Consider the following 26201-nt stretch of genomic DNA (forward strand, 5'->3'; position numbering starts at 1 on the left):
CAATAGACCCAGCAAGAGACAAGTTATGGCGTGTTTGGATGATGTTCCGCCAAACGTTCATTTGCACTGTGAAAGCTGAAAGCCTACACAAGGCATGAGTATTCTAGAATAAAGAACCGCAAGCTGCAGGTCACTGGGGTCAGAGAAGATTGCACATAGCCACATGGTAACCCCAGATCAGAGCAGTTTCTTTGCCCTGCAAATAACCTTCATCCAAAAATTAACATGAGCTGGCAGCAAATATGCCGATTCTCTTTAGAATTACTCTGGCAGCAAGTCAGTGATTATGAAAGCAATCACAAGAATGTTTTAAAAGACATAAAATAATTTTAAAAATTACCTTCATAAATATTCTCCAGATCACCATAGTGAACTTTTGGTCTACTTCCTTCCAGATTTTGTTTTTCTTGATGAACTTTTTCCCTACATAATCAAGATACTACTCACATCCTGTGGCTTTTTTTTCACACCAGCATAAGCATTTCCTCCTTGTGTTACCATCATTTTCAATAGCAACAAAATATCATACTGTTTTGTTGTTGCTTAGTTGTTAAGTCCTGTCCAGCTCTTTGCTTCCACATAGACTGTAGTCCACCAGGATTCTCTGTCCATGGGATTTCCCAGGCAAGAATACTGGAGTGGGTTGCCATTTCTTCCTCCAAGGGATCTTACCAACCCAGGGATCAAACTGGTGTCTCCTGCACTGACAGGTGGATTTTTTTTTTTACTGCTGTGCCAGCAGGGAAACCATCACACTGTATAGAAACCCCCAAATTTATTTAAATATTTTTCCTACTGTTGCTTCCAAGTGTTTTTTGCTATTAATAAAAGATGCTATGCGTCTTCTAGTGAATTCATCTTTGACCAATTTTCTGATTATTTCATGAGGATAGATCCCCAGATGTGGAATTACTGGGTCAAAGGATATGCACATTTCTACAGGCAATGGATACACATCTCCAAAATACTTTTCACAAAGTATGAGCCAATCTGTATTTTCATCACCAGCACCCGAGTACCAGCCACTCATTATGACTTCACTTATTAGTTGGCACTACCATTAAAAAAAAACTTGTTAGTTTTGTCTGTAAAAACAGTACTTCACTCTGGTTTTATTTTACAGTTCTAGTAGTAATGGTGAATATCTTGACAAAATTATTCATTAGTAATTTCTTTTTCGTGAATTGTCTACTAGTAGCTTTTATGATTTACATAAAAGGGTGATGGCAGGATCTACAAAACAACTGTGAAAATCATTCTCTACTGGAACACTATATTCACAAACCACCCATCCCATGTAGTTAGGATTTACCTACCAGACACTGGTCACAATGCTGTCCTGTCACCAGACGCTTACAGTAGCAGTAACCAGTCTCAGAATCACAAGGATTCCCGCCAGGAATCGTTCCCAGAGGATTGCAAGCACAAGCTTCATTAAAGATAAAAGGAAGCAAAGAAACACAAGCCAAGTGAGTCTGTAGTCATCAACACGATAAAGAATTGCCAGGTAAAATGGGAATTATGTGCACATGAGAACTCCCAAACTTTTTAACACAATTGCTTACATTTACAACCAAATGGATCTTCAGCGCTTAAACCATAGAAGCCTTCTTTGCAGATGTCACAATGTTCTCCTTCCACGTATAATTTACACCGACACTGACCAGCAATGAGACCGACAGAAAAGTCCGTGTAGCTGTCACAGATTCCCCCGTTCTGAGAACCAGCTGGGTCACATGTACATTCTAAGGATGAGAAGCACCAGGTAACACAATGTATGTGTCTGCAGAAATACCTATGTTCCCTTCATCCCTCCAAATTTCACAAAAATAGACCAAAGGCTGGATTACCAACTAAGTTCCACTCCCAGCATCCTATATAGCGGCTAAAATAAGGCTAGGTCTGAGTCCTGAGAGGAGGATGGTTACTACTCGACTATTCAAGCTGAAAGGTGACCCAAACAGACCCCCCTCTCTGCCCGCCCCATCGTGACCTTCTCCCACGTACGTTCACAGAGACTAGGATCTCGGATGTCTCTCTCCGGGTGCTGGTAGTAAAACGGTTTGCACTGCTCACAACTGCGCCCCATTGTGTTGTGCTGACAGTCATCACACACCCCTCCGCTGACGTTGCCAGTGGCCAAGTAGACTGCCATGTCGAAGTGGCATGAGCTGGAGTGTTCGTTGCAGTTACACTCTGCAAAACAACACCTACATCAGGAAGAATCTTTTCAATCTACTTACCAGTGGAGGAGAAGGGGACAACAGAGGATGAGATGGTTGGATGGCATCACCGACTCAATGGACTGAGTTTGAGCAAGCTCCGGGAGACAGTGAAGGACAGGGAAGCCCACACGCTGTAGTTCACAGGGTCGCCAAGAGTCAGATACAACCAAGGGACTGAACAAGAAAAACCAGTGGAGGCTGGGATTGGTGGGAAGGAAGCTCATTTTGGAAACTGGGGATGAAGCTCAGGCAAAACGGCAACTAAGAAGGCACTGGCGGTGAAAAAAACACATCTGCTTATGACATCAGTTGAAATCCTAAATCATGCTGGAAACCTTTCAAGTGTGACCTTTATGGAATAACCTCATTTGCCCTCTTTGGAAGAGAATGGGCTATAAAAAGTGTAAAAGCTCTGAGGGAAGTCCCCTCGCAGGCTCACCCACAGGAAGGCTGTGCTGCACGGAGGACACGTTTGGGTCATGTGCAGAGTGGGACAGGAATACATCACTCCAGAGGGTTTTCTAGGCGCTATGTTCCTGGGGAAGCCTGTCTGGGCTCTTGGCTTTGAGGAACATGGTATGAAGGCTGGGTTCTCTTCTTCCCCATTCCTACCACCACCCTAGGCCAGGCTCTATGAATCAGACCCTTAACAGCCATCAAGCCAGTCTTCTTGGGTTAGTCTGTTTCTCCTCTAGCCTGTTTGGCAGAGTCCTCTTGGTCCAACCCAGCTTTAACCATCTCCCTCTCATGCTCAACTATCCTCATCGACTCCTCTTATCTTCTCACAAGGAAGCTTAACTCAACTGGATTCTCAAAGGGCTCTGCAACTGGTCTTATCTATCTTACAGGGAGGGACTGTGTCATCCTGCCTTGGATGCATTGGTTTAGTTAAACCCTGGAATCACAGCATCATGAATTAAACCACAATATCATGAGAATGTCCTTGGAGCCTTATGCTTTGTTCTCCTTATCTGAACTCCCTTCCACCTTCCCCCTGCTTTCCTCTCTTTACCTAAACAATCCTAACTACTTGCCAGGGCCCAGCTGATTGTCCTTACTAACAAAAGGACACTGACCACTCCAGCCCTCACTGGTTTCTGAGCTCCTAGAACTGTCCTCAGAGGGGTCAGAGGCAGGCATGCTTGCAGGGATAATCATCTATCAGCATCACTGTGTGAGGTGGGGAGGGTGGTGGTTTTCAAACTTCCCCTCTGCCCAGAGAATAGCACCAGGAGGGATGGTGGATGGACGGATGGAAGGAGACCACAGGCTGCACCTGGGTTGGCACAGAACAAGGCTGACAAGTACTCCATCTCTCTTAGACCTTATGGATCCACCACACCATCGTTTTCATTCATTTTTCTCTCAGTCATCTGGCCTTAAAAAAAATGCAATGTTACAGGTGGCACACAACGTCTGCCAAACACATGGGTGCTGCTTAATAAATGCTAATTGATTAATTTGAGTGGATAATGGCTTCCTAGGAGTATTAGGGTAAGGCTGGGAAAAGGGTAGTAACTTTTCTTCCTTTTGCAAAATAGTGTACTATTATAGCACGTCTACTCAGAAAATGGATCCTGGGGTCTGAATTGATTCTAAACATCCCTTTGCCTAAGACTTACTTCTTTTTTTCTTGTTTTGGTACCGCTGCATATCTTACAGGACTTTAGTTTCCCAACCAGGGACTTTCACCACCCTTGGCAGTGAATTCCCCGCCTGAGACTTACTTTTACAGGCATTGCTGTTTCGACCTTCAGCGGGTCTCCAAGGTAAATCATGGTAGAAATCCATGCACTGTTCACAGTTTAAGCCCTTGGTGTTATGCCTGCACATGCAGTGTCCGTGAACCTTGAAAGTTACAAAAATAGGAAAGAGCCAAGTAAGATATATACTAATGGCCAGACCTTCCCCACAAGCAGTGGAAAATATCATACTCATAAATATCATACCTTTTTCATATTCATCTCTACCTCACTACAATGAGGCTTTCTTTGTTTTTATTTTCTAATTTTCTGTTTCAGTTTTAATTCTTTTCCCCCTTATATTTTGGCTGCATGAGGCATGCGGAATCTTAGTTTCCAGACCAGGGACCAAACTCATGTCCCCTGCAGCCAAAGAATGGAGTCGTAACCACTGAACAATCAGGGAAAGTCCTGCTTTGTTTTTATTTTGTCCCTTCTCACTGTGAGTCCTGTCTTGATGGCTTTAATTCCCATCTCTAGGAACAGTTTCTACTGTATAATAGGTACTCAATAAATATTTCTATTGAAGTATTGATTAAAAAAACACAGAAGAGCAAAATTAGCCATTTAAGAATTTTTTAAGTTTTAAAAAAATTAGTATAATAGAAATCAACAAAAGTTATAGTGGAGAACTAAATGTGTATACATCACCAGGAGCAATTTAATTTCCTGCAACTGTTACCCCACACCATACAAAAGACAGGTTTTCTCTGCTTGCGTTGCTTGGTTTTTGACTTCAGGCTCAGCACTTAAAAAACATTTTTTCAACCCAAAATGAGATTTTAAGAATTAATCAGTTGCCATATTTACATTTTCAAGGAAAAAATATAAAAACATCAGAAAAAGAAGCAGAGTATTTTTTTTGAGGAAGGGCCCACAATGTGTTCTTTTGCACACACCACCTGTCACACTCGAGCCCCTAAGGCACATCAGTGATAAATCAATACTTCTCACCCAGCAAATATGCATGTACACCCATCCCTCACCTAACACTAGTTTTTACAGAATGGAATTCAGAAACAAGATAGACAGGTCCACCCTGAACCCACCTTGACAGGAGTGCGATTAGAAGACTAAAATCTTCTAATTACAAGGTAGTTTCACACAGACTGAAAAACAGTCCCAAAGCCCACACCACAGGACTCCAGAGCATCTGAATCAAGATGTACCAATAGATGCACGGTAGTGACAGGACTGGAGAAGGCAATGGCACCCACTCCAGTACTCTTGCCTGGAGAATCCCAGGGACGGGGGAGCCTGGTGGGCTGCAGTCCATGGGGTCTCTAGGAGTCAGACAGGACTGAGCGACTTCACTTTCACTTTTCACTTTCATGCATTGGAGAAGGCAATGGCACCCACTCCAGTACTCTTGCCTGGTAAATCCCATGGACGGAGGAGCCTGGTGGGCTGCAGTCCATGGGGTCGCTAGGAGTCAGATGTGACTGAGCGACTTCACTTTCACTTTTCACTTTCATGCATTGGAGAAGGAAATGGCAACCCACTCTAGTGTTCTTGCCTGGAGAATCCCAGGGACGGGGGAGCCTGGTGGGCTGCCGTCTATGGGGTCGCACAGAGTTGGACACAACTGAAATGACTTAGCAGCAGCAGTGACAGGACTACAAGAGGTTAGCTACACACAGGATTTGTTACACTGAGAAGTAATTATCATCTACCTGGCACTCTCTGTAAGATGGAACAATAAGATTAGAAGGACCTATTCTCCCTTTAGGCTTTGTTAAAAATTTAACTTTCTCTGTGCAATAAAGGTTCAAACTAGAGGAAAGGGAAGGCAGAAGTTTTAGACAATTGAACACACTCATTCCTGCATCTTCACCTTTTTAGGTGAGGACTAACACTCTTTGAAAAGGTCAACAGCAACTAAGCAAGGCACACCATACATCCAGAAGTGAGGCCCATGGTCCAGTGGAGGCCCTGGTGCACAGTCAGGAGAGCGAGATGTGAATTTCCATTTGCCATGTACTTACTCAAGGCCCTTTGGCAAAAGACTGAAACTCTGGTCTCTTCTAACAGGAATTATCAATTCATTTAGAAACTGGAAAAACACCCTAACTTTATCCATCGGGCAAGTATCCAAGTCCCCCCTTTTAAAATTACATAATTTGAAAACTCAGAGAAAAACAATTATCATATATTAATGCATATATGTGGAATCCAGAAAAATAGTATAGGTAATCTTATTTGCAAAACAGAAATAGAGGCAGAGGACAAAGGTATGGAAACCAGGGAGGAGTGGTAGGATGAATTGGGAGGTTGGGATTGACATATACACACTACTGACCCTATGTATGGAACAGATAACTAAGGAGAACCTACTGGATAGCACAGGGAACTCTACTCAGTGCTCTGTGGTGACCAAAATGGGAAGGAAATCGAAAAATGAGGGGAAATACACACACACACACACACACACACACACACACACACACACACGGAGGGCATACCAACCCACTCTAGTATTCTTGCCTAGAGAATTCCACAGACAGAGGATCACATGGGGTCACAAAGAATCTGACACAACTGAAACACCTTAGCGCACACGCACGTGTGTATATATATACACATGTAGTTGATGCACTTTGCTGCACAGTAGAACATTGAAAAGCAAGTAAACGCCGATTAAAACTAATTTTAAAAATTTGAAAATACAACATAAAAGTGGGAAAAGAATGAAACTTGAAGATCGAGATACAAAGTCCATTGACTCCTAAATGGTATCCCGTGGTTCTAGGTTCAAATTTCCAGTTTCTCTGGGCTGGTGTCAATTTATGGTTTCTGGCATGAAGGCTGGAATGCTTGTGGTTTTTAATCTTCCCTCAAGATGGGACTGTCAGTTGAGAAAAGTTTTTAATCCTTGTTGTATAAAATGTCTACCATAGAGGCAGTCTGCAGCCACAATTTTCAAAAATTAATTCAGTGCTTGTGAAACGAGTAGTCCTCACATTCTTGCAGTCCAAGAAAATCAGCAAACAGAAAATGAAAAAAATCAACCACTGGAATGGTACTAAAGGCTATTAAATTTAAAGGGAAGTCTGGACAAACTCAAAACTCAAAATAAAAAGGCTTACGCTAAGACTAGCTTCAGTTTGCTTTTAAGAATCACCTGTACAAAGGAGAAGGCTGCCTGGAGCATGTACTTACCATTCCTTCTACTTCTTCATTGACTCCGTCCACCGGGGCACACTCGCTGGCGTGGCCATAGCAGAAGCAGTTTCCTCGAACCACCATATCGTAAACCGCGTAATAATACTTTTCTCTGATTTCCATTCTGGAATCCAAAAGGTTATCTCCCAAAGTATGTAGTTTCACAAACTTGATCCTCAAGTTGGTAATTTTTAAGAGATCTACGAAGGTCACCAAGAAGATGAAAAGTTTGATCAAAGAAACAAGACTTTGTTTGCAATTAAGACAACACCTTTCTTCTTTATGGGGCTTCCCTGGTGGCTCAGAGGTTAAAGCGTCTGCCTGGAATGCAGGAGACCGGGGTTCGATCCCTGAGTCGGGAAGATCCCCTAGAGAAGGAAATGGCAGCCCACTCCAGTACTCTTGCCTGGAGAATCCCATGGAGGGAGGAGCCTGGTAGGCTACTAGTCCATGGGGTTGCAAAGAGTCGGACACGACTGAGCAACTTCACTTTCACTTTCACTTTTTCTTCTTTATAGAAACACATGACAAATAAAAATAGCTTATGTAAAGTTTACTTTCGTTTCATGATTTAGATGCATGTAATAATAAAGTTTAGCCTAAAGTGACAGTCTCTGGAAGAAAGGTTACTCCCTTCTCATCACCATTTAACAAGAACATCTATTCTGTGATGGATTTGTTGGCAGACTGATGTTGTAGAAAGAAGTGTGAAAGTAGAGAAATTTAAGAATGCAGTTGCATGCTTGCCAGAAGCCACTGGCACACAGTACTCTAAACTACTGCAATACCATCTGGTTCCCACAGCAATTAGTGTTAGTCTCAAAATCAGAAAACTCCATTTAGGTGGGAAAGAATTTATCAAAGCACCCTAATTGTCATTATTATTCTAAGATAGTTAGAAAACATGTTTGTGTTTATTTCTGGAGGAAAAAATGCTACCTGAAATTTCCCACCAATCAGATGAAACACAAGTTACTAAAATCAATTTGACATGATAAGATAACCATAATCAAGGGACTGACTATCTCAAACAAGTTTTGAAGCACCATTACAATCCACAACTTTTTTGGTCCTTGTTTTACAATACAATTTACCAATATAATTACGAGCCTGACATGACTTAGGTGACTTAGCAGCAGCAGCATGAAGATAAAGGAGTTTAGTATTGGGATGTTGGGGCAGACTGCTTTCCTAAATAGAGGTTCTTGTAGGGAAATGTCTCTTATTTGAACTTTCCTTCCTTTTCCTGGATTTATAGACCAATGCTTATCACAGAAGCAGGGCAGTCAATTACATTCTCTAGTAACTTGATAAACCAACAGTCATATAGCCTTCTCCATCAGTATTTTCATTAATCACTAAGTTGCTAAACATGAATTACTAAAACAGTCTACCTGCCCTCCCCTTTTAGCTCCATAGCCTGAAACTGCTTCTAAGCTTTCCTTTCATTTCTGTCGATGGATTCTTACAATTTACAACACAGGACAATGGGGCATTAGCCCAATACATCAGATACTTTCAAAGCCTAGATACAATTTTAAATACTTACAACGTATGGACAGTGTACAATGAAGACTATAGAAATAGCTGTGGGTTGAAAGAGAAAGTCTATGAAGCCATGCATTCAACTTAGGCTCTTTGTAAAAGCAAAAACTAAACAGAGAAATTGTGGTACTACTTCGCTGAATGGAATTTCTGAATGCCAGCATTTTCTCCTGCACAGAATGAGCACAAGTGCCTATTGACAAGAGGCCAAAAAACAAACTTGAAGAGCAGCTGGAGTATTTAGAAACCCTTGAGCTGATCTCTGTGGAAGTCCTCAGAAGAGCAACTGTGCTCCCTTCGAGCTCTCCTGCCATATTTAATCACATCTAAGGCTCAAATTGACTGCTGTTTTAAGAGGCACAATCACTTTTGAAGTGAGTCTTCGAGGACTCAAACAATAGGGACAGCTAAAGAGATATTGTTCCCTTGATCACAAAGTAAATCCAAAGCGTGATCTGTTACAATGGATGCTTGTTTAATATAGAAATAGGTTTTCTGATGCCATTGAACAGCCAAACACAACAGAATTCTAATGGCAGCACATTCCCCGAGTAAAACAAGTACCGCCCAAAAGGAACAAACTTAGAGTCCTTTGAAAGACCCAGGAGGTGTTGGTCAAGGAACTTCTTCAGACACTTCTCGCAACTGGATTTTGATAACAGGGAGCACAGGTCTCCCAGAGCACTTAGAAATGACACAAGGCTGAATGTGCCATTAAATATTTGATATTATACTAAGTGACAGGATATCACTTATATGTGGAAACTAATTTTAAAAACTGATCCAAATGAACTTATTTACAAAACAGAAAGATTTATAGATTTTGAAAACAAATTTATGGTTATCAAAGCGAAACATGGCGGGGCGGGGGGAAGGAGAGCTAAATCAGGAGCTTGGGATTAACATGCACACACTGCTGTATATAAGACAGATAACCAACAAGGACTTATTGTATATAGCAGAAGGAACTCTACTCAATATTCTGGGATAACCTATATGAGAAAACAATCTGGAAAATAATGAATATATGTATATCCGAAACACTTTGCTGTACACCTAAAACTAATACAACATGGTCAACCAACTGTACTCCAATAAAAAATTTTTTTTAATAAAATTTAAAAATGTAAAAAATGTGTTTGATGATAGGATGAATAAATTCTGGACCAGAGATGATCTGGGCCACTTGTAAAATTAATTTGAGTGGGGAAATAGTACTTTCTTGGCAATCTTCCCTGGAGTCCTCCAATTCTACTCTTTCATGCAGTGAGTTGGGGGGTTAAGGGTGTGTGCGTGTGTCATGCGGCCTTGGTTCAAATTAGGGGAAGACCAGCAAGACCCTGCCCCACCTCTGCTCAACTGACTGCACCTGAGCAGCTGGAGAGGGGGAGCCTCCCCTTCGCTCTGAGGTGTGGGACCCAGTCTAGAAAAGGTCTGAGTGACAGCTGAAGGCAGCATCAAGAGCGGCAACAGCTTCACGGATCCAGCACTTTCTATGTGTCATTTATATTTATTAACTCATTTTCCTTCCACAGCAACCATAAGGTCAATATCACTATCTCCATTTACAGATGAAAAAATAAAGACTAAGAAAAGTTTTACATAAATTCCTTACCTAAGATCACAGAATACACTGGAGCTAGAACTTAAACCCAGCTCTGTTGGACTCCAAAGCCCATTCTTTTAATTAGTGCATTCTGCCTCCCAAGAAGATCAAAATGTATTTTTGTGAAGACATAAGCATGGTTACTGAACAATGGGAAGCCCTCTGAACTGAGAGTCATAACAAGAACGTTTAGGATCCGACATTAAACAGCCAAGTCACTTTACGCGTATTAGTCCAACCCTCTGAGCCTCAGTTGACTCATCTGGAAAATGGAACTACAACCCTCATTGAGCATATTGAGCAAGGTTGAGACTTATGATTTCCCCTAGGATTCTTTCTTTTCTTCTTCCTCTGACAATAACAGCCCTGGCCACACAGCCACCGGCTAGAGAGGTTTCCCAGCATCTCCTGCAGTGTAGCCAGGGGACTACTTTGCCCAATGGCGTGTGAATGGATGTGATGTATGGCTTCTAAGCCACTTGCCTTTCACTTGCCCCTCTTGCAGGTTGGTACAAGGACAAGGTGGGGTTTATCCAAGTCTGACCATGTGGACACAGACTATAAGCCAGAGGGAACTTGGGAACCTGGGTGATCTAATGGCTTAGAAGTGCCAGATTTAGCAATAAAAATACAAGGTGCTCAGTTACATTTGAATTTCAGATAAACAACTAATCATTTTGGTACAAATATGAACCAAATATCACATAAGACATGGTTTTCCTCACCCACAAATATTGCATGAAATATGCTCACACTAGTCACATATATTACAGGGGATATAGTTATGCTAAAAAATAATTTATCATTTGTCTGAAAATTCATATTGAACAGGGTTTCAGCCTGTATTTTATCTGGTAAGACTGCTTGCTTGTGGCAGGTGAACAGTACTTTATCTGGAAATCCCTCTGGGTGATTCTGTGAGAGAGAAATAAACTTTTTTGTTTGAGACACTGCATTTTGGGGGACACTTTGTTAGCAACATCCTAAAAGTGAAAGTGAAAGTTAAAATCACTCAGTCGTGTTCGACTCTTTGCAACCCTATGGACTATAGCCCACCACGCTCCTCTGTCCATGGGATTCTCCAGGCAAGAATACTGGAGTGGGTTGCCATTCCCTTCTCCAGAGGATTTTCCCAACCCAGGGTTTGAACCCAGGTCTCCTGCATTAAAGGCAGACTGTTTACTGACTGAACTGCCAGGGAAGCTAGCCTGTACCTTAATTATGCATGTTAGCTCAGTCATGTCTAACTCTGCAAACCCATGGGTTCCTCTATCTGTGGAATTTTCTAGGTAAGAATACTGGAGCAGGTTGCCATTTCCTTCTCCAGGGTCTCTTTCCAACCCAGGGATTGAACTCATGTCTCTTGTCTCCCTGCATTAGTAGGCAGATGGTTTACCAGGTGAGTCACCAGGGAAGCCTTAATTATACATAGACATAATTATATATGTATACACATAATACATAGGATATATATTAATGTATCACACACACATATCATATATGACTTTCCAGTTGGTACTAGTGGTAAAGAACCCGCCTACCAATTCAGGAGAACTTAAGAGCTTTGGGTTTGATCCCTGAGTCGGGAAGGTTCCTTAGAAGAGGGCATGGCAATCCACTCCAGTATTCTTGTCTGGAGAATCCCATGGACAGAGAAGCCTGGTGGGTTATAGTCCACAGGGTCGCAAGGAGTTGGACATGACTGAAGAAACTTAGCACACGTACATTATTTTTATATACATACATACATACATACATACATACATACATATATATATATATATATATATATATATATATATATATATATATGGAGAGAGAGAGAGAGAGAGAGGGAACAAAAAAGTAAATAAGGTATTATATGACCAGCATAATGGTTTGAGGACTTATGATATCAACCTTTTACTCTTATCAAAATATGTTCCTGTCAGTGAGGACTTTGATTATTGCCAATTTCAAGAGCTTCTGGTAGAGCACTGCAGAAAAAGAAGGAAATGAAGAGGGTGGATTTAGCACTGAGTATTTAGATTCTGGGTAGCAGTGGTCTGGGTAAACTTTCTCCCATGATTGCTATTTTCCATCCAAGCTTTTATTTGAAAACAGGCTTACTCTGTATCCTTGGACTGTAAGGATCTTCTATTCTGAAAGCAGGATCTAAAGCACGAAAAATCACCTAAAAATAGACATAAGAGTAATTGATATTTTTGCTACTATCAAAAACTGGATTTGTAAATAGCATGGAAAATAAAAAGTATAAACAAACCTCTCCTTCCGTTGAGGGCTCAATATCAGAATATCGGGAATCACAAATTATATCGTCAACTTTCTTCATGGGGCCGGTGGAAATGCCGGGAAATGAGCTCTCACAGTCATAGGCAAAGTATCTGTATACACCCCAGGTTTTTCCAAAGTCGGACGACCGTTCTATCAGCATAGCAGCTGGACGGAATGTCTAAAGGCAGGGTGGAAGAGACTCACTGCATGCTTTTATTGGTTATCTATATTTTTTTAAATCCCAGAGGAAAATATCACTCAACAGTGTGCCACAAACCCTGACTGCATGTGGCTGGTATTTCACTGTGGCTGGATTTCAAATACTTCAAGCTGTTCCATGGAGCCTCTTGCAGGAAAAGTGTCTCGCCTCTAAATATTGCACTTTCTCCCACCCTACTAGAGACTAGTAAGCTGTTTCTCTTTAGAAGCTGATTATAAACAGGCCTTAGTGCAGATAAGTTTCGGCGCATTGAGCCACCATGCCCATGACGTGACAGCTGAGGCTGAGTGCTTGTTCCTTCATGCCGTCATTTAATCATTCAGTAGATGTGTAATGACAGCTACTCAGTACCAGACAGTGGTCTAAGTGCTGTACCTCATCCAATAAGGTCCAGGAATGGGTAGAAATCATTTGCAAAAATATCCATCACACTCTATAGTAGAGTCACATGCAGTGTGCTTTGGAAAAACAAGGGGAAGGAATTACTAACGCAAGAAGCTAGAGAACCCCGAAATTCTAGCTACACACCCCAAAGTAACTGAAAGCAGGGACTCAGATGACTCTCATACATGAACATTCAGAGAAGCATTATTCATAATTACCAACAAGTAGAAGTCACTCAAGGGTCCATCAATGGACAATGGATATGCAAAAGCTGATACACATAAGCAGTGGACTATTATTATTTGGCAATAAATAGAATTGAAATTCAGACACTTCCTATGACATGGATGAACTTTGGAAACATTACTAGGTGTGGTCACTCACCTAGAACTAGACATCCTGGACTGTGAAGTCATGTGGGTCTTAGGAAACATTACTCCGACCAAAGCTAGTGGAGGTGATGGAATCCCAGCTAAGCTATTTAAAATCTTAAAAGATGGTGCTGTTAAAGTGCTGCATGCAATATGCCAGCAAATTTGGAAAACTCAGCAATGGCCACAGGACTGGAAAAGGTCAGTTTTCATTCCAATCCCAAAGAAAGGCAGTGCCAAAGAAAGTTCAATTTACTGTACAACTGCATTCATTTCTCATGTTAGCAACATAATGCTCAAAATCCTTCAAGCTAGGCTTCAGCAGTATGTGAACAGAGAAATTCCAGATGTACAGGCTAGATTTAGAAAAGGTATAGGAACCAGAGATCAAACTGTCAATATCTTATCATAGAGAAAGCAAGGGAATTCCAGAAAAACATCTACTTCTGCTTCATTAACTACGCTAAAGCCTTTGATTTTGTAGATTACAGCAAACTGTGGAAAATTCTTCAAAAGATGGGAATATCAGACCACCTTACCTGTCTCCTGAGAAATCTGTGTGCAGATCAAGAAGCAACAGTTAGAACTGGACATGGTAAAATGGACTGGTTCAAAATTAGAAAAGGAGTACATCAAGGCTGTATATTGTCACCCTGCTTATTTAACTTATATGCAGTGTGTGATGCTAAATGCCAGGCTGAATGACTCACAAGCTGGAATTAAAATTGTGGGGAGAAATAACAACGTTAGATATGCAGATTGTTCCACTCTAGCGGCAGAAAGTGAAGAGGAACTAAAGAGCTTCCTGATGGGGATGAAAGAGGAGAGTAAAAAGCTGGCTTAGAACTCAACATTCCAAAAACTAAGATCATGGCATCTGGTCCCATCACTTCATGGCAAATAAATGTGGAAAAAGTGGAAACCGTGACTGATTTTATTTGCTTTGGCTCCAAAAATCACTGCAGATGGTATGTGCAGCCACAAAATTAAAAGATGTTTGCTCCTTGGAAGAAAAGCTATGATAAACCTAGACAGCATATTAAAAAGCAGAGACATCACTTTGCCAACAAAGGTCCATCTAGTCAAAGCTATGGGTTTTCCAGTATTCATGTATGGATGTGAGAGTTGGACTGTAAAAAAAGCTAAGCGCCAAAGAATTGGTGCTTTCAAACTGTCGTACTGGAGAAGACTTGAGAGTCCCTTGGACAGCAGGAGATCAAACCAGTCAATCCTAAAGGAAATCAACCTTCCATATTCACTGGAAGCACTGATGCTGAAGCACGAGTACTTTGGCCACCTGATATGAACAGCCAACTCATTGGAAAAGACCCTAATGTTGGGAAAGATTGATGGCAAGAGGAGAAGGGGGCGACAGTGAATAGATGGTTGGATGGCATCACCAACTCAATGGACATGAGTTTGAGCAAACTCTGGGAAATAGTGGAGGACAGGGAAGCCTGGTGTGCTGCAGTCCATGGGGTCACAAAAAGTTGGACGTAGCTGCTGAACAATAACAAGGGTCTCTAAAAGGGTAATCATGGCAAATAGATGGGGAAATAGTGGAAACAGTGACAGACTTTATTTTCTTGGGCTCCAAAATCACTGCAGATGGTGACTGTAGCCGTGAAATTAAAAGATACTTGCTTCTTGGAACAGAAGCTATGACCAAACTAGACAGCATATTAAAAAGCAGAGACATTACTTTGCCCACAAAGGTTCATCTAATCAAAGTTATGGTTTTTCCAGTAGTCATGTATGGATGTGAGAGTTGGACTATAAAGAAAGCTGAGCACCAAAGAACTGATGCTTTTGAACAGTGGTATTGGAGGAGACTCTTCAGAGTCCCTTGGACTGCAAGGATATCCAACCAGTCCATCCTAAAGGAAATCATTCCTGAATATTCATTGGAAGAACTGATGCTGAAGCTGAAACTTCAATACTTTGGCCACCTGATGTGAAGAACTGACTCATTTGAAAAGACCCTGATGCTGGGAAAGATTGAAGGCATGAGGAGAAGAGGACAGAGGATGAGAGGGTTGGATGGCATCACCTACTCAATGGACGTGAGTTTGAGTAAGCTCCAGGAGTTGGCAACGTACAGGGAGGCCTGGTGTGCTGCAGTCCATGGGGTCACGAAGAGTCGGACATGACTGAGCGACTGAACTGAACTGAAAGTAAAATGAGGTCATTGGAGTAGGCCCTAATCCCATACGACTGATGTCTTTGAAGAAGATATTAGGACATAGGGAGAAAGAAAGTCGTGTACAAAGCCAAGGAGAGAAAGAAGCCACAGAAGAAACCAACTCTACTGACACCTTCATCTCAGACTACATGCCTCCAGAACCCTGAGAAAATACATTTCTGTTGTCTAAGTCACCCAGTCTGTGCGGTTCGCTATGGCAGTCCTAGCACACTAACACACCTTCCCAACACATCTGTCTGACAGATGAGGAAATGACGGCTCAGAGTGATCACCTAACTCGCCAGCTATTGGCAGAGAGACTTCGACTGAGGCTGAGTGAAGACCTATCAAATCCAGGCTGAATGAAGATCTTTTCTGCCTCTCTGCTTACTGGTGTAATAGCAGCCTGAAAAATGGATGTCAGAAGGAGGAAAAGGACAAGAATTCTGGAAACAAGCAGGACGGAGGTTTAGGAGGTTGTGGTAAACAGGGACAACCGGAAATATGAAATGAAACAAAATGAACCTTTAAAATAAGCAAATGCGTCAACAGTGATGAATGAAAGGTAAGCTGACTCAGCAAACAGAATCCGAACAAAGGCACTTCTGAATTCCAACCAGTGCTTGACTCATAGAGAACAAACTAGTGGTTACCAGTGGGGAGCAGAGGAGGGGCAATGTAGAGGCTGGGGACTGGGAGGCACAAACTGTTGGGTGTTAGATAGGTTTGAGGATGTATTGTACAACACAGGGAATATAGCCAATATTTTGTAATAACTGTTACTGGAGAGTGACCTTTAAAAATTATATTAAAATGAAAATTTTTTTCAGAGAGATCAAATGCTGCAGGCCAAGATGACCAAGAACTTGAACAGGATCATAAAAAAAATTAAAAAAAATAAAATCTGGGTGACAACTAAAGTGAAAATTAGTACATGCCCAGATCTCCTTGCACCTTCCTTAATAATCTTGACGGTCTTTCTCACTGATTAAAGGAGACAAGGATAAGGAAATGGAAAGTCATATTTTGATAGATTCTTTGACTCATGTATTTACTAGTTGTTCAGGCTTAATTTATTTTTTACCTGTTCAGAAATATAAGGAAATGATACTTTATATTAAACCTGAGAGAGTATTAGGCTAAGAATTTTAAAATAAAGGGGAGAAAACCCCAATAACTAACTGAACCACAGCAAACCCTCCCACAGGACACACCTCCTGGGTGGTGACACCTGGAGACAGACTAGCCTGATGTCTGTATGTTGCAAGGGAGCCTTACAGCCGTCCTGGCTGTGCTTCCTTATTCCTCCCTTCTGGAACCTTCCAAGTCCCAAAAGGCCAATTTCCTGTGAGGTTAGGAAGCTGCTGGAAACCAGGACAACGCATTTTACCTACAGAAGGGAAGTCTTTCTGTGCTGTTCGCTGAGTCATTGACCTTCTCAGGCCTCACACTGCTGCAGAGCTGTCTCTGAATTTATACTAAATAAAAAAGCTGTGAGCTTGGAAACGTCTGGCTATGTACAAAAACAGACTGTCAATATGCTAACTAGATTATGCAAGCCTAAGAAAATCCAATCCAGTTAGTAAGCATCTATCTCCCTGAAAACGTTCTCATATAATCCAGCAGTCCCAAGCCTGGGCCTGTATCCAGACTGTAATTCGAAAAGATGTTCACATCAGCACTATTTATAATAACCAAGACATGGAGACAACCTAAATGTCCGTCTGCAGACGAATGGATACAGATGTGGTACATGTACACAATGGAAGGCTACTCAGCCGTAAAAAGAGTGGAAAAATGCCATTTTAGCAACACGGATGGACTAGAGGTTATCATACTAAGTGCAACAGAGAAAGACAAATACCATATCATATCACCTACACAGTAAGTCCCCTACATATGAACCTTCAAGTTCGGAATTTTCAAAGATGTGAACATGCTACTACCCAGACATCACTGGATCTGTTTTCTTCAAGAGACTAGACAGAATCGGATCCAGCAAGGAGCCAGAACCTGTGCCATCAACATCAGGCGTGGGTGAAATCCCGGCTTGCCCTCCGTCCTCCTTGTTGACGACCCTTTAGCTCTACCATCTCCCACCTCCCTTCCCTCCTCCAGTTGGTAACTCTTCTCTCTGTTCCCTTGATGCCAGCCCCTAGAGGTCAACTGTTGTACTGTACTACTGTACTTTCCAAAGTATTGTAAAATTAAAAATGTTTTCTTTATTTTTTGTGTTGGCTTGTTTTTTATGTATCATTTGTGTGAAAAGTATGATAAACCAATTACAGCACAGTATTACACAGCTGATTGTGTTAGTTAGGTACCTAGGCTAACTTTGTTGGTCTTACGAATAAACTGGACCTATGAGCTCTCAAAATAGATCTTGTTGGTACATATGTGACTTACTGTATGGAATTTAAAATATGACACAAATGAACATATCTATGAAACAGACTCACAGAGACAGAGAACAGACTTTCGGATGCCAAGGCGGGAGGGATAAATTGGGAGTTTGGGATTAGCAGATGTAGCTCCTATGTGGGCTTCCCTCGTAGCTCAGACAGTAAAGAATCTGCCTGCAATGGAGGAGACTCAGGTTCAATCGCTGGGTTGCGAAGATCCCCTGGAGAAGGGAATGGTAACCCACTCCAGTATTGTTGCCCGGAGAATCCCATGGACAGTGAAGCCTGACAGTCCATAGTCTATGAGGTCACAAAGAGTCAGACACAACTGAGTCTGTCACACTTCCTGGTGGCTCAGAAGGTAAAGAATCTGCCTACAGTGCAGAAGACCTAGGTTCAATCCCTGGGTCAGGAAGCTGCCAGTGGAAAAGGGAAATGCTACCCAAATAAATAAGGTTCTACTCTATAGCACTGGAAACTATATTCAATATTCTGCAATAAACCATAATGGAAAAGAATATGAAAAAGAATGTGCATATATATACCTGAGTCATTTGTTGTATAGCACAACACTGTAAATCAACTATAGCTGAATAAAATAAATTTTAAAAAGGAATAAACACACTCTTCATCCTCATCCCCTTCCTGTCCTCACCACTCTTAATGGTATCAGCAGCCTCCAGGTTCCCCAGCTCGGACATCTCAGGAATCTTTGATTCATCCCTTTCCTAACCCTGCCTTCTGCTGTTCTGCTTCTAATCTTTCTCCAGTTCATATTTCAACCTTTGACTCCCTTAGGAAACGGAGGCTCCTCTGGGTAATGACTCTCAAAGTTAGCAGTTGCAGAGGGTAGCAGAGTATGGCAGCAAGGGGTGATGTATGATTAGAAAAAGCTCTCCACGTCAGACTGCCAGGACGCCAGTTGCAGGAGGTGACTCCCTCCTAGTTGAGAACCACAGCCCTGCCTAAGTCAGCTCCCCCTTACCACGGACCCTGAGAGCCCCCTGCCCCTATGCCTTCTCTTCTCCGTGCCCCAGGCTCTCCTTTGCTTTTCCTCTTGGCTCCCTCATTTCCTGAAACACAGGTCTCATTTCCTGTCCATGGCTCCCCATCTCCAGTAAAGTTCACACTCCTCAGGAAGGAAGCAAGGTCCTTCTGGCTATAGTCTTACTTCCTGTTGGTCCCCTCACTAGCCCAAGTGTAGACATTCAAGCCATGTCTACATAGTACGTGCTGAACAAACTCTGTCCAGACTGTCCCACTGAGACAGAGAGAGAAGGCCTTTTCCTCTGTCAAGAAGGCCTTTTCTTCTACCTCTTCCTCCTAAAATCCTGCTCACTCTTCCTGACCCAGGTCAAGCGCAATCACAGTCCTTTCCTTGTAAAGCTTTCTCCTTTATTCCAGGCTAAAATGAATCTCCCCATCCTCCATGCTGATGTACATTGTCTGAACTTCTGCTATAGCAGTGAGCACATCTTGCCTTGTATCAAGTTATTTGCAAGTACACCTTCTTCCCTTGGGCTTCCCAGGGGGCACTAGTGGTAAAGAATCCACCTGCCAACTCAGGAAAAACGGGTTCAATCCCTGGGTTGGGAAGATTCTCCTGAAGGCGGGCAGGGCAACCCACTCCAGTATTCTTGCCTGGAAAATTCCATGGACAGAGGGTTCAATCCTCAGCCTGATGGGCTATAGTCCATGGGGATGCAAACAGTCGGACACAACTGAGCAACTGAACAACAACATGCAGACAACATCTGAGGCTGAGTCTTAATTCTAACTGCCAGGTTGAGCTCATGGCCAATGAAGGAACAAAGTGATTTAGGGGAAGTCCTCCTGCACCTCACAGGAGCAGGTGTCACAGTGTAAACCTTCCCCCTACCCTTTCTCCAAGCAGCAAGAGTGGGTTCCTGGGGAGAAGCGAGGGGATGAACCCAGGCCTGGGGACAGCCCAGCATCTCTCCTAGACACATTTGACCCTAGGCCTCCCAGGCTCACGCAGAGGACACAAGCAAGACTTTAGTGGTTACCTGCCCACACGGTAAATCAAATCTACCATGGGCACCTTTTCCAAAACCTCCAAGGGTAGAGATAAGGCCCCCATGCCCAACAGAAAACGATTCAAAAGTGATTTTAATCTGAGAAGCAATAAGTAAATTATGGGTTTTGTGTGCACCAACATGTACTTTAAGCCATATGAAGCCTGTCATTTCCAGGCAGCTGCTTAAGAAGAAACAAAGAGACTTTGTACAGAGCCATTCCTTAGTCCTGGAGTCATTTTACATCTCTCAAAGAAAAAGGATGGGAAAAACATCCACACTGAAGAAAGCAGGCACATTTCTTAAAGAACTGTAAAGCCGTTCCCACAAATTTTGCAAAACCTTGAAAACTAAAGATAACACACTTCCTTTCCAGTTACCAAAGTCAGCATTAAAATATCAACCCAAGGGAGCAGGGATTTACTCTCCAGATGTTTTACTGTGGTTTGGGAGTGAGTCAAAGCTGTCTCTCTCCATGGGGAAATTAACAGATATCTAATTAAAAGTTTACAGTCGAATCATAGAACAGTGCCTCTCTCTACTTATTGCCACAAAGACAGAGTATCTGTTAAGTGTAGTTATCCATGCCCATGTTTAAAAGCTGCTCAATTATCCTAATTTATAGCAACAATAATGTTTAGGTTCCCACTTAGGCCAACTCACAACAGCTATCCATTCTGAAAGGCGGAATTACACAATGCTCTCATTTCTGAAAAAGAGAGAGATTCCTTACCTTGAAGGTCATGATGAGATGAGTGAAATGAAATTCTGCTTCCAAATCCAGTTGGATAGTGACATTCTCCACACCTATAGGATATTTTTTAAAAAGACAAAAGGAAATAGCAAGGTAAACAAGAACATCTGTGAACAATTGAGTCTATTCTCTTCAACTATCTTTATGCTCCTCATAGAAATTCTCTCTGCAGTCCACCTTAATCTGAAGCTAAGATAATAACCCCCTGGCTTGATTGAGGTGATAAAGCACATCTCAGAATGACTCTTCAGTTGGTCACAAATCATTCTGGAGTTCAACGTATTGAATGTGCTCCCTGGAACAAGACATCTGGCGGAATGCCTTTAGTTGCTGTCAAGAAAGACATCCTTTGCTTAGTGAAAACTGAAAAGTCTTTCCAACTCTCTAAGCCAAGGGACTCTCAAAGGGGAAATGAGAGGGGGCATTTCCTGTGCACAGTAGGGGTTCAGCTCTGCAGTCTAAAGCACAGGGACACAATCCAGTCTAAACACAAATATTCCTTTTTGTTTCTATGCAGCAGCAAAGAAAACAGGAGTCCACCACGAATGTGAGTTACGCTCCAATTTAGAAAAACCTATCCCTGATGGAGAAGTCTTTGGGTGCATTGCCACAATGGAGAAATAATGCCAAAGAGACAAAGAATGGGTCAAATAAATAAACTGCCCCAGAACAAATACTAACATCTTCCCTTTCAGGGGAAAGCCTGAACAAACAAATGAGCCTTTGCACTATGCCCTGGGGGTCAAGTCATCCCACGTTAAAAGGCTAAAAAGGCCACTGGAATTCCAGGGATGGACAGCACCTCCTCCACAATCCCCTGGGCCCTCGGGCCTGCCTGTTTGGTGAAGGAGACCTTTCCACAGTTTCCTGTGCTCCAGAGAGCTTTTGGGGGTTCAGCTTCCGGAGCAAGAGAAGTCTTAAATGCAGAAAGACAGGAATGTGTCAGAATGAATCATGTCACAGCCTGGTGTATTTTCAGGAAATCAGTAAGACTTTTGAAATAAACTCTCCCACTGGAAAACAGCCAAGTCAATTGGGGGTGGGGGTGGGGGAGGGAGGGAAAGTAGTCACTGGAACGGATATGAGTTAGTTGGAATGTTAAAGAAAAACAGTATCGTCATGCTAACTAACCTTATCTAACTTCTGAGAAAGAACCATATTGCAAACCTTATCTAACTTCTGAAAAAGAGCCATATTACAAATCGACTCTCGAGGTTTCTTTCTGAGCAACATGTTAGCTAAGCAACTGTCTGTCTCTCCCTTCCCAGGCTTTTAAGTACCTGAACTATTTGTTTAAAATGAAGAGATAACGAAATAATGTAAAGTCAGAGCAAGACTAGGACCAGTTCTGTAACATAAGAATGTATCTGCCGATGTGGGTTTGAAAAGCACATTCCATTTTAGATTCCTAACCTGATAAAGTGCTACAGGTTTTTTTTTTAAATATGGGAAGAAAAATCCATGGAGAAAAGAACCAAGATCATTCTTTTATGGTGTATGGTGTATGGTCAGATCTGGGAATAAAGCATGAAGGCTAAGTTAAAAGCAGCTGCACATTCCAAGCCCGTTTCTGGGCCTGAGCACTGGTAATTTAATGCATCATGTAAAGCTCAACTTGGATAAAACACACAGAAAATAGATAAAAATCACATTCATCAAGAAACTCCTCAATTGCGAACTATCAGACAGCAGAGAGATGATAGGAGACAGTAACAATCTGTCTGACTTTCTAAAGAGGAAGTTCCATCCATCTAATCCTATCTAATCTCTTATAACAGTGACAGAGCTCTAAAGCCCCTTGGTTTGAAAATCCCTTCCTTCAGGACTTTGTCCTCTCTTGTCCCACAAACTCAGAGTTGTGGAAATGATTAACACCTGACGTAACCAGAATTTGATGAACTATTTTATTGTCTATCAACTTGATACTGATGTTGAGGCACCCTTTTGTCTTTTCTTTGGCCGCACCACACTGCACCTAGTTAGCAGGGATGTTAGTTCCCTGACTAGGGACTGAACCCTGTGCCATCAGCAGTGAAACCATGGAATCCTAACCACTGGACTGCCAGGGAATTCCCAAGGCATCCTCCTAACTGTCTTTCGGTCTCACTGGAAAAATGTGGACAGTGAGATAGGTCCCACATTTGTAATCAGATCTATGCTATTTCACAAGTCCCCTGTGACTCAAGTGCAGATTTACAGAAACTTCTCTTTTACCCTGAACTCTCAACTCAGATACCCTCCTATAAGAATTAACAAGGCTTTAACTGATAAATTGCTTTCTGACATCTAGTCTATCTCAATCAAGCTGATAACCAATGGAGTCCCAAAGCTTACCAATGAATAATCAACCTTCCCTAGAAATCAATAGTAGAAAGCATGTATAATTTCATAATCAATTAGAAGTAAGTCTATGAAGAGACTTCCTCCTGGGAATTCCCTGGCGGTCCAGTGGTTAGGACTCCATGCTTCTGCTGCAGGGGGGCCCAGGTTTGATCCCTGGTTGAGAACTAGGATCTTTCTTGAAAGCCTTGTGGCGCAAAAAAATGCTTCCTCTTTACAGACTGATAAATAACTGCAAAGCACCTCAAAGCTTCCTGGGCATAGAACACATAATAAAGGGATCTAGTAGTGCCCAGGCTTCCTCTGGCCAAGCTTAGATTCACTTCTTTGAGAGTCCTTTCTAATAAATGCTTTTTAAGAAAAGATATAAAGTTAACTCATTATTAACAACACATTAACTCTACTGTTAGTCCCCAAATTTCAGCATTTGACTTGGAAACAAATGCAAAACTAAGTTGAGCTTAGTTGCATCACAATAGTAACATCATATTGGATGAATTTATTAAATCCCAACCCAAATGGCAAAGAAAGGAAAAAGGGTTGGATTCACACACTCATTAGAAAAGTTGACTTAGGGTCGTCATCCATGTTGAGTGTCTGAGAAATTATGTCTAGTGTGTATTCATGGTACTAACTGTTCTCTAGATGGAAGGAAGGTGGTGGGTGCTGATTTTGCTCTTTCTTTTGGGATTGATCAAAATGAAAGATGGCTGTTTTGGGGAAGGATAACGGCCTGAGTTGGGCAAGGTCTTCCCATGCCCTCCCCAGACTGCCCCAGCACATTGCCACACTCCCCAAGGGCCCCTCAGGCTGAAGACCATGAAATCCTCCTTTGGTCTCACATAAAAGACTTCTTTCTTACAGGAAGTGCATACTTCAAGAAGAAGGATCAGATTTTACCAAGAGAAGTCAGTGCTCTGGGCAGTAAATCTGTCGAAGGCCATAATTCCAGGATAGAGAAACTAATCATAATTACAAACACCCAGGCGCCTGTAAACACTTTCCAGGTAACCAATCACACTCCCTGGAAGTTATTCCCACACCACACATACCATTTTCGGATTGCCACCAGATCTTAAGGCGGTTTGGAGCAAATGTCGTGACCACATTTTCAATGAGATGACTGTCAGGGTTGAGGGTTTCATGATAAGGATCTTGTGAATTGCATATGAAGCATTTTTTGTCCTCCTGAAAGCAAAGATAGTTTCACGAGTCTGGGAAGCAATCACACACTCACATGCACACCAAAAATCAAGCCCACAATACAAAAATAAAACCTACTCTCTCCAAGAAAAACAAATGTGCCAAAATTATTTAAATGACCTAGCACATGTCTTTCACTTTTTAACTTAACGGAGTATGATATACTCCTGAAATTTTCCTCTTCTCTTGCAAATTCAAGGTCAAAAGTAAAAGAAGCCATTGTTTCCACAAGCTATTAATTTAATCAAAATGAAATTTCTAGGCTTAAGCCTTAATCTCAATGAATAGCTGGAAAAGCTTACTCTTGAGGCAAAATGCAGAGGAGGTTTTAGAGAATTTTTGCTGACATAAAGCAAACTGAAAATAAAAAGAGAACAATTCAACTGGCCTGATTTTCCAAAACCTATATAAGGCAGAAACCAAGTATTTGTCAGATATATTTAAGAAGCTTTAGGAACTACAGATCAAGACATCTTAACTTCTCCCCTGCCCCGACCGTGATTTCATGGTAGCAGTGTGCAGGCTAGCTCACAAACTGCTCAGAATATCCAGGAAGGGGACACCAGGCTGTCCTGTCAAGTTGGGAGCACTGAAAACTGGGACCAAGTCAAAAAATGCCAAGGACCTGAACTGAAAAATCTACCACTAGTTTCAGTTTTAGAGCGGCTTTGAACTTTTGGCTTAACATTTTCCTTCTACCTAAAACGTGAGTCACGGCCAAAACAGCCTTCTTTGCACTCCATCATGGTGAACTGTAAACAGCAGCATCACTTAATTAATGGTTCCCTTTTTCACATGAGGCTGGGCTCTCTACCCCAGTTTTTCTGAAATTAACTAATTCTGAAAATGATGCCAAGGCAGAAATCTGTTGAGACCCCACACACATCTTACAAACAACATTAACACATTATCCACCTATGGATTTTTGCAGAAAGTAATGCCTGTGGTTGGCAATTTGTTAAGGAAGTGAATACTGAAACACTCCAGTCAACAATGTTTTGGTAATGAGGGATGGATTAATCTGTCTCTGGTCCTCCGGTCAGCAAGTTGTTAAGCAAAGGTGATATCCTTGTAAGGACAGTATCACCCGACGATACTATATTTGCATGTATTTAGCTAGCCATTAGTTATCACCTTCCTCCCAAAGGGATTTTTAAGACTGGCAAGATATACTAACGAAAAAACAGAAACCAGAAGTCAGGAATGCAGGGGAACCCTGGACACAATACTTCTGATTCCTGCCTCAAGTTTTCCACCTGTTCAATGTTTGGGAGAATTACACACCCAGTTCCTTTCTTTAGGCTCTGTATCTGAAGCATAGCATGCCTCCGTGTGTGCTCGGTCATGTCTGACTCTTTGCAACCCCATGGACTATATAGCCTGCCAGGTTTCTCTATCCATGGGATTTTCCAGGCAAGAATACTGGAGTGAGTTGCCGTTTCCTCCTCCCGGAGATCTTCCCAACCCAGGGATCGAATCCGTGTCTCCTGCACTTAAGAAGGATTCTTTACCACTGAGCCACTGGGAAGCCCTGATATCTGAAGAGTGCCCCACAATTTCATGGCTAATCGTATAAACTAGAGAGTCTGGCTCTACTCGCTTTTAGACAAACAGTCCAGTGCTCATTCTGGTCAAAGCCATTTTCAGGATCTGGTGATTCATTTACAGGATGTCCTGGCCTTGGAGGTAAATGTTAGCATAATATTTTAGGTGAAATTTACATGCTAATGTTAAAAAAGGTAACATCAGCTGCCT

At 42.0% G+C, this 26201-nt stretch overlaps 1 protein-coding gene across 2 annotated transcripts in view; it reads right to left on the minus strand.

The window, feature by feature from the left end:
• Positions 1 to 26201, minus strand: part of LAMB1 (laminin subunit beta 1) — a 76185-nt gene that overhangs the window by 47081 nt on the left and 2903 nt on the right. For both annotated transcript variants that reach the window (XM_068973103.1, XM_068973101.1), the window contains exons 4-12: positions 24296 to 24431; positions 20883 to 20956; positions 12544 to 12732; positions 12390 to 12453; positions 7127 to 7329; positions 3953 to 4073; positions 2008 to 2196; positions 1566 to 1745; positions 1317 to 1429 (exon numbers count right to left, since the gene is read on the minus strand). In XM_068973103.1, the coding sequence (XP_068829204.1) occupies positions 1317 to 1429; positions 1566 to 1745; positions 2008 to 2196; positions 3953 to 4073; positions 7127 to 7329; positions 12390 to 12453; positions 12544 to 12732; positions 20883 to 20956; positions 24296 to 24431 (1269 nt within the window). The remainder of the gene's footprint in view (positions 1 to 1316; positions 1430 to 1565; positions 1746 to 2007; positions 2197 to 3952; positions 4074 to 7126; positions 7330 to 12389; positions 12454 to 12543; positions 12733 to 20882; positions 20957 to 24295; positions 24432 to 26201) is intronic.

Source organism: Capricornis sumatraensis, chromosome 5 (assembly GCF_032405125.1).
Source record: "Capricornis sumatraensis isolate serow.1 chromosome 5, serow.2, whole genome shotgun sequence".
NCBI classification, from domain to species: domain Eukaryota; kingdom Metazoa; phylum Chordata; class Mammalia; order Artiodactyla; family Bovidae; genus Capricornis; species Capricornis sumatraensis.